Below are 12,303 nucleotides of genomic sequence, written 5' to 3' on the forward strand. Positions count from 1 at the left end.
GAAGTCCGGAAACACCCGAGCGGAGTCGGGCGACACCCGAGCGGAGTCCGGAAACACCCGAGCGGAGTCGGGAGACACCCGGAAACACCCGAGCGGAGTCCGGAAACACCCGAACAGCCTCGACGGCAGGAGCCGAGCGCGCTCGGCGCTCGACAGCGCGTGCCTGGCGGCGGGCTCGGCTGGTCGCGCCTGGCCGTTCCCGGCGCGCCCCGCGCTTGTTGCAGTGTCACGGCCGGCGCGGCCCGGCCATGAAGCAGGAGGGCGCCGCCCGCCGCCGCGGCGACAAGGCCAAGGCGCCCCCCGACGGGCCGCCGCCGCCGCCCGCGCCGCCCCCCCCCGACGTGGAGATGCAGGAGGAGGCGGCGGCGGCGGCGACGGGGGGGGGGGAGGCGGGCGGGGAGAGGCAGCCCCAGCGGGAGCTGGATGCTGTGACACTGGAGGGTGAGGGGGGGAAGGGGGGGGGGGGGGGGTCAGGGGCGGGGAGGGTCGGGGAGGAGGGAAGGGGGGGGGGTCAGGAGAAAGGGGGGGGTCCATAGGGGGATGGAAGGGAGGAGGGAGCTGGGGGGGGGGCTATGAGGAGGGGTGGAGGGAGAGGGTCAGGAGGAAGGGGGGTCCATAGGAGGGAGGGAGGGAACGGGGGGGGGTTGGTGAGGAGGGAGAGGGATCGAGAGGACGGGGGGGTCCATAGGGGGTCGTGAGGGAGCGAGGGGGGGTCAGGAGGAAGGGGGGGGGGTCGTAGGGGGATGGGAGGGAGGAGGGGGGGGAGGGCTATGTGGAGGGGTTGAGGGGATGGGAGGGAGGGAGGGAGGAAGACGGGGGTCCACAGGGGGGAGGGAGGGAGCGGGGAAGGGGTTGGGGGGGGGAGATGGGGAGGGACGGGGGGGGTGTCCGCAGGGGGGAGGGGGGGCAGAAAGAGGGAAGGGGTCAGGAGGAAGGGGGGTCTGGGGGGGGGAATTGGTAGGAGGAGGAGGATCAGAAAGAGAAAGGGGGTAGAGAGGAGAGAACCAGGAGGGGAGACACTGGTAATGAGGGGAGGGGGGTCAGCGTGGGGGGGTGGGGATCCTGCTTGCCCCCCCCCCCAGAACTGCCGTGAGGGGATGGAACAGCGCTAGGGGGTGTCTGGGGGCGTAGAGGGGAGTGCAGAAGGTATGGGAAAAGAATTGGGGTCTGGGTGGGCAAAAGGATTGGGGGGTGATTAGGGAGAGTGGTGCAATTTGGGGACCCCCTAGGGGACGGGTGGTGAGGGCAGGGGGAGCCCCACGAAGCTGCAAGGGGAGCCGGGGGGGGGGGGGGTCCCAGCACCTCCCTGAGGGCAGCTGTGGGGGAGGGTGGGACGGGACTCGGGATGTGGGGGCTGCACAGCCCCGGGAGCGGGGTGGGAGCCTGGAAGCTGGCGGCGTCCCGGGGCCGGGAGAGGCCCTGACTTGCGCCGCCCGCTGCAGACATCAAGGAGCACGTGAAGCAGCTCGAGAAGGCCGTGTCGGGGAAGGAGCCGCGCTACGTCCTGCGCGCCCTGCGGGCCCTGCCCTCCACCTCGCGCCGCCTCAACCCCAATGTGCTCCACAAAGCCATCCACGGCTTCTTCACCTCCAACAGCACCGTGCGGGATTTCCTCCTCGGCTTCCTGGAGGAGGTGCGGGGACGGGGAGCCTGGGGGTGCCGGGGACCTCGGCCCCGATGTTTGGGAGCACACGGGACACGACGGGGCTCGCTCCAGCCCCGGGTGGGGTGGCCCTGTGGGGACAGGCTCACTTGAGGCAGGGGTGTTGGAGCTGTGGGTGGGCAGCAGCAGGGGACAGGGGGTGGGACAGGGGCCGGAGCCCAGCCCGTGCCTTCTCTCCGCAGCCCATGGACACGGAAGCAGAGCTGCAGTTTCGCCCGCGGACGGGGAAAGCAGCCTCAGCCCCTCTCTTGCCAGAAGTGGAGACCTACCTGCAGCTGCTGCTCGTTATTTACCTGATGAACAGCAAGCGGTATCCGGAGGTGAGGTTCCCGGAGCCCTTCACGGGGCACTGCTGGGCCTGCCTCACGGTCCCCTGGTGGCTTCAGCTCTGCTTGGAGGCAGCCTTTAGGGTCTGCAGCTCTGACCCGCAGCGGTCCTGCAGCCCTGTCAGACTTTCCACTCCTCCTGGGCAGCATTTCATCTGCTCTGTTTCCCTCCTGCAGGCTCAGAAGGTGTCTGACGACCTGATGCAGAAGATCAGTTCCCAAAACCGCCGGGCCCTTGACCTGGTGGTGGCAAAGTGTTACTACTACCACTCGCGTATCTACGAGTTCCTGAATAAACTCGACGTGGTCAGGAGGTAGGGCTGGCCCCGCGTGCCCCACGCTGTCTGCGGGCTCTCCCTGGGTTTCTTCCCCCCCTCCCCAACACACTGTCCTTTCCCCTCCCCTGCACTGCAGCTTCCTGCACGCCCGGCTGCGGACAGCCACGCTGCGCCACGACGCCGACGGGCAGGCCACGCTCCTCAACCTGCTGCTGAGGAACTATCTCCACTACAACCTCTACGACCAAGCGGAGAAGCTCGTCTCCAAGTCCGTGTTCCCCGAGCAGGCCAACAACAACGAGTGGGCCCGCTATCTCTATTACACAGGTGAGACACGCGGGGTCCCGGGCGGTGCTGGCGGCTCGGGACGCGGGAGGCTGCACCTCTGGCCCCGCAGAGAACCCCGCTGAGGCTCGGGGACGGGGCTCCCAGGCGGGATGCGAATCCCTGTCCGTTCGGATTCGCTCGGTGGCTTTTCCAAACCGCCCTCAGCCCCGCGTGAACGCTCTTCCCCCTCTCCCAGGGCGCATCAAGGCCATTCAGCTGGAGTACTCGGAGGCACGGAGGACCATGACGAACGCCCTGCGCAAGGCACCGCAGCACACGGCCGTCGGCTTCAAGCAGACAGTGAGCGGGCGCGGGGAGCGCCCGAGTGCTCGCGGCGTTGGGTGCCCCCTGGGCACGGGGTCTGTGCTCCCCTGGGGGCCGGGCTGGGCCCCTCGGGGACTCAGGTTCTCTTTCTGCTCCAGGTGCACAAGCTGCTGATCGTGGTGGAACTGCTGCTCGGGGAGATCCCGGACAGGCTGCAGTTCAGGCAGCCCTCCCTCAAGCGGTCGCTCATGCCCTACTTCCTCCTGACTCAGGGTACGACGCCCCTGCTCCGCTGCTTTGGCACCGCGTGCCCCGCTTCGGGGGGAGCGGGAGGCCTCGGGGGCTCCTCACCCCTCGGTGGGAGCCAGCTGCGGGCTGCCCCCTGTGCCAGCCTGATGCCCCGGTCAGTTTTCGGAGGGCTTCTCCTTTCCGTCGTGAGAGGGGCGGGTGGAGTCGGCCCTGCCTCGCGCTCCCCGCGGTGCCCCAGCCCTTGCTGCCACCCTCCCTTACGCGTTCTCTCCTCTGTGTTTTCCGCCCCCCCCCCGCTCCAGCTGTCAGGACTGGAAACCTGGCCAAGTTCAACCAGGTCCTTGATCAGTTTGGGGACAAGTTCCAGGCCGACGGCACCTACACCCTGATCATTCGTTTAAGGCACAACGTCATCAAGACAGGTAGGGTGTCCCTGGGGCAGCCGGGGACTGCCGCCACCACGGGTTTGCAGGGTGGTGCTCCACTCCGTCCCTCCCCCTCAGGCGTCCGCATGATCAGCCTCTCCTACTCCCGCATCTCCCTGGCCGATATCGCCCAGAAGCTGCAGCTGGACAGCCCCGAGGACGCCGAGTTCATCGTGGCCAAGGTACCTGCGTAGGAAACCTCGTCCCAAACCTCGTCCCTGCGGGGTCTCACGGCTCCTGCCAGGCTGCTCCCGCCCCGTCCCCGCAGCGCTGCCTCCCTGGGGCAGCTGCTGCTCTTTGGTTGAGGGGATCCCTCCCAGGGGGTGCTGGGGACACCGAGGGCACCGAGTCCCCTCTCCGCATGCCGTCCTGAGCCCCCTGCTCCTGTCGCAGCGCCACCTCCTTCACTCTAAACTGCTGCCCCAGCCCTCAGAGACAGCGGGTGCCCTGACCGCGTGCCCTCCGGCTTGCAGGCCATCCGGGACGGCGTGATCGAGGCCAGCATTAACCACGAGAAGGGCTACGTCCAGTCCAAAGAAATGATCGACATCTACTCCACCCGGGAGCCCCAGCTGGCGTTTCACCAGCGCATCTCCTTCTGCCTCGACATCCACAACATGTCGGTCAAGGTGAGCGCACTGGGCTCGTACTGGGAGGCTGTGGGGGCACTGGGGGATCCCACTGGGCTGCACGCAGGCTGGGGCAGCACGGAGGGAGAAGGTAGCTCCAGCTCAGGCTGCGACGGAGCTGGTTTGAGCGAAGGGGACAGCGGGGCGGAGCTGGGGCATTTCTGGGCTCATGGCTTCTCCCTTGTTCCTCCAGGCCATGAGGTTCCCTCCCAAATCTTACAACAAGGACTTGGAATCTGCAGAGGTGAGCTCTCACCTGGGGCTCTGATGGCACCAGGGCAGGCGCTGGGAGCCCTGCTGGGCTCGTGCTGTGGCCCAGCGGCCAGCGACTGGCGGGACTCAGCTCCTGTCCCCTGCCTGTCCCCAACTTGGGCCCTTGCTTTCCAGGAGCGCCGGGAGCGCGAGCAGCAGGACCTGGAGTTCGCAAAGGAAATGGCAGAGGACGATGACGATGGTTTCCCGTGACCCTCTGGCCTGGCTGTATTTTTTTTTTTTTTATTTGTCCCTAGGGAAGACGCTGTCTGAGGGGAGCTGCCCCACGCGGCCCTGGTCCCCCATCTGCCTTTCTTTTATAAATCCCTGCATGTCTGTCCTGGGGGTGGGGGACACGCGGGTTCCCTGGGCCTGCAGCCACAGGCCCTGCTCTCCAGTCCCCTGCCACCCTCCGAGGGAAGCCCCTTCCCCAATAAACAAACGTTCTTCTAAGGTTGCTTGTGATCAGTTGTTGCGAGCCCCGGGGTCGGGAGCTCTTGGGGAAGCGGGGCCAGGGCAGGCGGGGGCACCGGCAGCGCTCCCCAGGCACCGCGGCTGCCGCCGGCTCTTGCAACGATAAAGGGGTCAGACTTCGTTAAGCTTCAATTATGACTTTTAAAATAAAAGTTGGAAAAAAAAAAAAACCAACACCAACCTGCCCTGCTGCTGCTGTGGTTTGTGTCTGAAAGCGAGCACAGGACCCTGCTGTGCTCCCGGGGGGAGCTGGAGCCCTACTGGGACCCCACATCCCATACCTGCTGCCCTCCCCGGGGCTGGGGGCTGCTCAGCCCTGGCCACCAGTGGCTGGAGGTGACTGGGCCCAGTGCTGATGTCCCCCTCCAGCTCCGCTTTGTCCTGCCAGTGCTGGGATCACCAGGCCCAGCACCACGTGCCAGCCTGCACCGACAGGCAGCACGGCCTCGGGAAGGGGCTGAGCCCCACAATCCATCCCCTGACCCTGCTGCAAAAGGTATCACCACCAGGCCAGGCGGGGCCCCACGGACACCAAACCGGGGAGGGGGATGATAGGGCGGGGGCCACGCAGCCACCATGGGTAAGTCCCGCCAGCATCTGGGCCCAGCTGTGCTCCTTGGGGGAAAATCTGGGAATCTCCCGGCGCACCCATGCTGGGCTGGCGGCCAGGGGCTGTGGGTCAAGCACGGGGCAGCCCCGGGAGATGGATCCGGCCCCTCTGGGGCCAACAGCGGGGTCCCTGGGCCAGACCCCACCAGCCAGGATGGGGCAGAGAGGGCGAGAGGGTGGCCCTGGTCCTGTGCAGCCCCGGGAGTCGGCCCTGGGGACACCCCGGCAGCACTCACATCCTGGTGGGTGCCAGGAGAGGACCGAGGGTCCGGGATCAGGCCCCGCAGAGGAAGGGTGGCCACGAGGCAGAACCGCAGCGGTTTGTGCTGACCCCGCACCACCGCCCACAGGGTTTCGGGTCCGGTCACCACTTCCTTCCTTAGAAAAGCGAGAAAAGCTCACGAGGGGCTTCGGGCCACGCTGGGTGCTGATTCAACCCCACCCCAAGCCAGCCCCGAATCCTGAAAGCACTGACCTGCTGAGGCAGCAGCCCTGTTTCGCGGAACAGGGCGATTCCGCAGCGACGCCACGCTGCACCCCCTCGTTGGCTCTGGAAGGGCCCTGGTTCTCTCCAGCGCTGGAGAGAGCAAAGGCAGAGAGGGGGGGGGGCAGGAGATTCTTCCAGGAAATCCCACAAACAGGCTCAAGCTGCTGAGGTCCTCTCACGTGGCCTGAGGGCAGAACCCTTACTGCTGCCACTTCCTGGGAGGGGAAAGTCATCATTAGGCTTCAGAGTTAACACCTGTTAATGGTGGTGCTCACAGCTGGGCAGCATCTACCGGCTGGCTCCTTCCCTCAGCTGGAGGCCAGAGCAGCTCTGGGGGCTCAGGGGTGTCCCTGTGGGCTGCACCCCCTCCCCCCGCCGTACCCCCTCAGCCCCGGTTCAGCCCTGCCCCGGGGTCACCCTGCCCAGATCCTCCCAGGCCGAGCAGGGGCCTCCCGTGCCGGGCAGGGGCCCAGCTGGCACCGGCCCAGATCCTCCTGGAAGCTCTTGCGGGAACCGGCACAAGCCCAAAGCCCACGTCAGAATCGGGGGGGGGGGGGGGTCGGGAGCAGCCACCCCCCCCCCCCTCCCCGGGGCTGCCCTGGCAGCCGCTTCCCCGAAGGGGCTGGCGGGGCCGGTTCCCCGCAGGGGGGGTGCTGGGTGTCAGGCACGGCCGGGTGCTGGGTGCTGCACGCGGGGACACCGAGCACAGCACAGCCCAGGGCACCCAGCGGGGCAGGATCCGGCCCCAGGTGCTGAGCCTGGGATGTGGCACCTGGGCCAGGTCTCACCCCGGTCCCACACCGCCCGCCCCGACGCCAGGGTGAGGGGCTCGGGCAGCGTCCGCAGGGGCCGGGGCTGGCGGCGAGCCCTGCGGGACGCTGGCTGCGAAAAGCCGCCGATCCCTTGCCTGGAGCCCTGCCGCAGCGTTGGGCACATCCAGCCCGGCCGGGCGGGTTAATGAGTGACCGCGCCGCCGCCCAGCACCGACCCAGCACCCTGGCACCTGCCCGGTGCCGGGGCCCAGCCGGGTGCCCACCGGCAGCACCGCGGCCCCCGGGAAAGCCCCGGCGCGGCGAGGCGCGGGCAGCAGCCGGGAGCACCGAGCGCGAGCTTGGGATTTGCATGTTGGTGATTAAGGCAATGAGGCAATCGGCACTGTTGCCACATCGGTGTGAATCCCCGGAGCCGTCTATAAAATGCCCTAATCGATGAGGCCGCGCAGAGCCGGGGCAGGAGCGAGCTGTGCTGGGCCGGGCTGTGCTCGCAGACAGGAGGAGACACCGAGCCGCGCACCATGTGCTCCCTCACCCGTGAGTACCCGCAGCCGAGGGCCCCAGCACCCGCTGCCCCCACAGCACCCACAGCACCTGCAGCACCCACAGCACCCGCTGCCTTTGAGCGCCCGCACACCCAGAGCCCCCCACGCACCCAGGGGTGGGTGGGAAGCCGCGGTCCCCTTCACCCTCCCCAGTTTAGGGGTCTCCATCCCTGCGGTTCCTTTGGTGCCACCATCCATCCCCGTGGGGTCCCCGGTACCCAAAATGGCCCCGCAGGCAGCAGAATGTCTGGGGATGCTGCCGTCGGTGGCGGGGTGTCCCCGGGCAGTGGCTGAGCCGCTGTACCTGCAGGTGTGCTGGTGCTGGTGCTGGGCGCGCTGCTGGGCGCGCCGTGGCGGGCGCTGCACGGGGCGCCGCTGGCCGAGCTCTCGGGGGACCAGGACTTCCAGCTCTTCCTGCACAAGAACCTCGAGTTCACCCGCAAGATCAAGGGGGATGTGGCCGCGCTGCAACGCGTGGTGGTGAGTTGCTGGCACCGCGGGGTCGCAGATAAGGTGACCTTCCCCTCCCTGGCCTTATCGGCACCGCGGGGCCGGGAGCCAGCGGCTTCCCCACGCCCCGGCCTCCCCCTGCGCCGCTCGGTCCCGCGGCACCCAAGGGGGCTCCCTGGGGGATGTGCGGGGACCTCCCCGTGCACCGAGCGAGCAGCGGTTCCGCCTCATCCCCTGGATGCCCAGAAAAGGGTGGGGAGGGGGGTCCCGCGTCCCATGGGGGTGTCACGGGGGTGGCGGGCTCCTGCGGCCGCCCTGACCCTGTGCCCCCCCATCCGCAGTGCGACACCTTCCAGCTGTGCAAGGAGGAAGAGCTGCTGCTGGTGCAGCAGGACCTGCGCATCACGCAGGTGGCCCTGGAGCAGTGCCACCGCCCCAGCTTCCAGGCGGTGAGTGCCAGCGGCCACCCCTGCCACGAGCTGCCCGGCCTCAGCCTCGGGCAGCCCTCTGGGGACGCGGTCAGGGCAGGGAATGGGGGGGGGGTCCAGGCTCTGCCGAGCGCCGCTGAATCCCCCCGTGCCGTGCCGCCCGCAGGAGGCTTGCTTCAGCCAGATCCGCGACGGGCTCCACGCCTACCACAGCTCCCTCACCGCTGTCCTGGAGCTGCTGCCCTCGCACGCCGGCCTGGTGGAGACGCTGCAGCTGGACGCGGCCAACCTCTCCTCCAACATCCAGCAGCAGGTGAGGGGCGGACGGGGGGGCACAGCGGGGGGATGCACCCCCGGGGGACACAGGGACGCGGGGCTCCGGTGGGCACCACCACGGCACCGCCACCGCGCTCCGGGGGTGTTCCTGGCCCCGGGGCTGATGCCTGCGCCCCTGCCCGCAGATGGAGGACCTGGGCCTGGACACGGTGACGTTCCCCGCCGAGGGCCGCGGCCCCCTCCCCGCCTTCTCCTCCCGCTTCCAGCACCAGGTCGGCGGCTTCCTCATCCTGGCCAACTTCCAGCGGTTCCTGGAGACGGCGTACCGGGCGCTGCGGCACCTCGCCCGCCTCTGACGCCCGGCCCCGCGCCGCCCCGCGCTATTTATTCCCCAGCCCCAGCGACCTTCCCCGCTTATTTAATATTTATCGCTATTTAATATTTATCCGGCCGGGGAGGCTCCCCCCTGCCCTTCGGTCCCCAAGCAGGGCAGCCAGCCCTGCGGTGGCATCCGCGCACGGGCGTCTGTGCGCAGCATCGCCCTTGTTTAATATTTAAACAAAAGAGTATCTCTGCTAGGAGTTTTGGGAGCCGGGCCAAGCCTTGGCTCCTGCACCGCCTGCACCGGGAGCTGCGGTGACCCCGCGGCGTCCCGCTGAGCCCAGGGGAATCCGCCTTCGTCCGCAGCTGGAGATGCTCCGGAGCAGCACCTCCCTGCCCAGGCTGCAGCCTGCGGGGACAGAGCTGACGGGCGTTATTCCTATTAGGCTTATTCACGTTAATTAATATTTATTAGCCGTTAGGTTAGGAGGGAGGGGAGGACGGCGGTGCTGCGGGGGGCTCTCCGCTCCCACCTTTGGGGGGAGCTGAGGCTTCGCTCCGCCCGCGCCCCCTCCGCGCCGCGTTTGTATTTATTGCCCTTTAACTTATTCACACGCAGCAGCCCCCGGGCCCACGGTGGCGGCGTGCAGCTCTCCCCGTCCCACGCACCCGGATTTGCGTACTGGAAATTTCACAGCCCGCCCTGGCGGGGTCTCGTGAGCTGTGTATTTTGTACTGTATTTATTGCCACAGCTGGGCGAGCCCCAGAGAAACGCAGGCTATTTTTTTTTTATATGTGATAAGGATGGAAATAAACTATTTTTACTCCGACATCTGGGCTGTCTGTGCTTCCCCGGCTCCTGCCCGCGTGGGACGAGACTGCCTGGGGTGGGGGGGTTTGTGACAGCTCCAAACCCGGTTATGGGGACCCTTGGGTGCTGCAGGGCCCCCCCCCAGCTGCAGGGGGGGGATGCAGAAAGACGGGCCGTGGGGACAGCAAGACAAAATGGGACCGCGTGGGGCTGGCAGCGGCTCAGCCCTTGCCGTGGGGAAGCCAGCCCCGTGGTTGGGGACCAAGCCTGGCCACCACCGCAGCCCCCGCAGCGCGGCGTGACCCCCCCCCCCCGGGGCTGGGAAGCACCCACAGCGTGCGGGGGAGGCCGGATGCGACCCGGAGGTGGCAGCTTCCTTCCTGCATCCCGCGGCGCTGCTTGGGCAAGAGCCGATTCCTAGAAAGCGCCGCAGCCACCCATGCCGGCAGCACCGAGCTGAGGCCGGCGGCCGTGGCCCTGGTGGTGCCGACAGCGCCGGGGGGGGCGAGGGCTCGGGGCTCTGCTGCGGTGGTGGCAGGGGGACCGCCGCAGACCCTGGAGGTGGTGCGGGGGCTCAGCCAAGTCTGAGTTCCCCTCGGCGGTGCCGGGGATGCTCCTGGAGCCCCCAAGGCCGGGATGGGGCTGGCAGCAGTGGGTAAAGGGAGGTGGGGGACAAGGGGATGCGTATGCGGGAAGGCAGTGGACCAGGAGAGCTGGTCCAGCACCATGGCACAGCCCCGGGCATCTCCCCCCGGCCCTGGCAACCCCCCGAAGCCACCTCCAGCCCCTCTCCCCCCGGTGTTTGGCCACCGCGGGCTGTCCCTGCCCTGTCCCCCGTTTCACCGCTTCCTCCCACCGGCCCCGTGCTCGCGTCCTGTGACCGCCCTCGTCCCCGCACCACGCTCAGCCCGGCCGTGGTGGGGACGGAGCCGAGCTCTGGTTCCTGCTGGGGTCCCTTTGGCTGCCCCCACCCCCCCACTTCTCCCAGTCCCTAGAAGGGGCAGGAGCGAGGCAGGGGTGCTCGGCCGTGCAGCACCCTGCCGGCTGTGATCCTGGGAGAGCAAACAGCGCCCGGCATTGCTCCTTCCACGCCCGGCTTATCAGGGCTTACAGGAAGCCCCTTCTCCCAGCTCCAGCCCTTTCCTGGAAGGTGAAGCGCCGGGGAAGGGCCAATGCCGCCCGCGGGGCTGCCACGGGCAAATATTGACAGAGGGGGGGGGAGGCCGGGAGCGCCGGGCCCTGCTCTTTGCTCCGAGCTAACGGTAAAGAGCCGCCCTGGGCACACGGGTCCCAGCCAGAGGTGCCCGGGTGGGTCGGTGCCAGCTCATGCCCGAGTCAGGCCCCGTGGGGAGCGGCACCGCCCGGGACACGCCGGGGCACCGAGGCCTGGGGAAGCCGCTCCGCCCGGGCCCGCGTCCCGCTGTCGTGCCCCTGCTTGTATCGGGCACACATTCCAGCTCAGGGCCAGGGTGCAGGGCAGGATGCTCAGGGCGTGATGGATGAAGACCGCTTGTTCCTGCAGCCCCCAGCCGCCCCACACAGCACAGCTCCGCCACCGAACGCGTCGGGGTCTCCAGCTGCCCCATCCCCAGCCAGCACCGACCCAAACCTCACGGCATCGCTCCAGGGCCTCCCTGTGCTCTCTCCCAGCACCACCAAGGAGCTCGGAGCCCCCAGGGCAGCTCCGGGGGCTGTGAACCCCACTAACGGACCGGGTTGGAGGCACAGCCCAGCGCCAGGGATGCAGCGGGGCCGGGGCCCCGAGGGGAAGGCAGGTGCTCGGCTCCCCTGCGCCTGCCCAGGCACCGCTTCCCCCTTTTCCCATGAGTCAAGCAGAAAACATAAATGAAAGGAGCAGAAGCAAATGTGCCCCAGCCCTGCCGCCCCCTCAGGACAAGGTTCCGTGACAGAGGCAGATTCACCACCCAGGCAGCTGACCGGGGGCCGGGACAGCCCCACCGCGGAGCCGCTCCCAGCGCTGCCGTGGTCCCCGTTACTCACTGGCCGCTGGGTGCCACGCTCCTGGTGGGAGACACGGGGTGAACTCATGCTCACGTGGAGGAATTTCCAACAAGAATTTGCTTGCAGCTTACAGCGAGGCAGGAAAGCATCCCTGCTCCACCCAGCTGCACGACTGCAGGCACCCTTCCACCAAGAGGAGCACCAGGAGCGGGGCTGCGGCACCCCAACGCCATCCCGAGCTTCCCTGGAGCCAGGGCAGGGGGCTGAGACCCTCATGGGGAAATCCCCAGCCAGGGCAGCCCCTGCTCTCCCTTCCTCTGAGAGCTCCCATTTAAACTCCCCCAGCACCCAGGGCTATGGGTCAGCAAGGGGGGGCACGGGGAGCCCCAGCAGCAAAGGCTGCGGGAGCACGGGGGACGCATCCTGCCCCTTCTGTCCTCACCAGCGGCTGCACCTGAATCATCACTTAACAGCGCCAGACCTCTGCTCATGAATCACTTGCCCCCTCCCCAAGTCTGTGCCCCAGGCACAGTGATGAGCCTGACGGCTGCTGTGTGCTGCTAAAGCTGTGTTCGGTTCAGAGCTGACCTCAGCTCTCAGCCGGGGTTAAGGAAAGAGCGAGCACGATCTCCCAGCGCATCAACCACTTGCTCTGCCCTCCCACTGGCGAGGTCCTGCCTCAGCCTCTGCCCCCCTTCAGGATCAGAAAACTGTCAGAAAACCCGTGAGAAACGAGGCAAAGGCAAAGCCTGA

General features: G+C 67.9%; 2 protein-coding genes across 2 annotated transcripts; both read left to right on the forward strand.

Moving 5' to 3' along the window:
* The first annotated feature begins 233 nt into the window (after window positions 1-233).
* On the forward strand, window positions 234-4,866 carry PSMD3 (proteasome 26S subunit, non-ATPase 3). Its single transcript, XM_040536784.1, has 12 exons — window positions 234-441; window positions 1,443-1,633; window positions 1,846-1,983; window positions 2,167-2,303; window positions 2,404-2,594; window positions 2,791-2,894; window positions 3,017-3,131; window positions 3,410-3,529; window positions 3,611-3,714; window positions 4,006-4,161; window positions 4,355-4,405; window positions 4,549-4,866. Exons 1-12 carry the CDS (start codon window positions 249-251, stop codon window positions 4,624-4,626), a joined length of 1,578 nt encoding a protein of 525 aa, XP_040392718.1. The 5' UTR covers window positions 234-248; the 3' UTR covers window positions 4,627-4,866.
* A 597-nt stretch (window positions 4,867-5,463) lies between these two features.
* Window positions 5,464-9,280, forward strand: CSF3 (colony stimulating factor 3). The gene is made up of 5 exons (XM_040536318.1): window positions 5,464-5,467; window positions 7,612-7,781; window positions 8,093-8,200; window positions 8,346-8,492; window positions 8,641-9,280. The coding sequence occupies exons 1-5, from the start codon at window positions 5,464-5,466 to the stop codon at window positions 8,809-8,811; spliced, it is 600 nt and encodes a 199-aa protein (XP_040392252.1). The 3' UTR covers window positions 8,812-9,280.
* Window positions 9,281-12,303: the final 3,023 nt, after the last annotated feature.

The sequence above is a fragment of the Cygnus olor genome, chromosome 25, assembly GCF_009769625.2.
Source record: "Cygnus olor isolate bCygOlo1 chromosome 25, bCygOlo1.pri.v2, whole genome shotgun sequence".
In the NCBI taxonomy this organism is placed as follows: domain Eukaryota; kingdom Metazoa; phylum Chordata; class Aves; order Anseriformes; family Anatidae; genus Cygnus; species Cygnus olor.

Excerpts from the sequence above, each read along its gene's own strand:
- PSMD3 (XM_040536784.1), top strand. The coding sequence starts at position 249 with ATGAAGCAGGAGGGCGCCGCCCGCCGCCGCGGCGACAAGGCCAAGGCG. Across the intron at positions 2,304-2,403 it reads AAACTCGACGTGGTCAGGAG|CTTCCTGCACGCCCGGCTGC; the intron begins GTAGGGCTGGCC and ends CCTGCACTGCAG. Across the intron at positions 3,715-4,005 it reads CCGAGTTCATCGTGGCCAAG|GCCATCCGGGACGGCGTGAT; the intron begins GTACCTGCGTAG and ends TCCGGCTTGCAG.
- CSF3 (XM_040536318.1), top strand. Across the intron at positions 7,782-8,092 it reads CCGCGCTGCAACGCGTGGTG|TGCGACACCTTCCAGCTGTG; the intron begins GTGAGTTGCTGG and ends CCCCATCCGCAG. Across the intron at positions 8,201-8,345 it reads ACCGCCCCAGCTTCCAGGCG|GAGGCTTGCTTCAGCCAGAT; the intron begins GTGAGTGCCAGC and ends TGCCGCCCGCAG.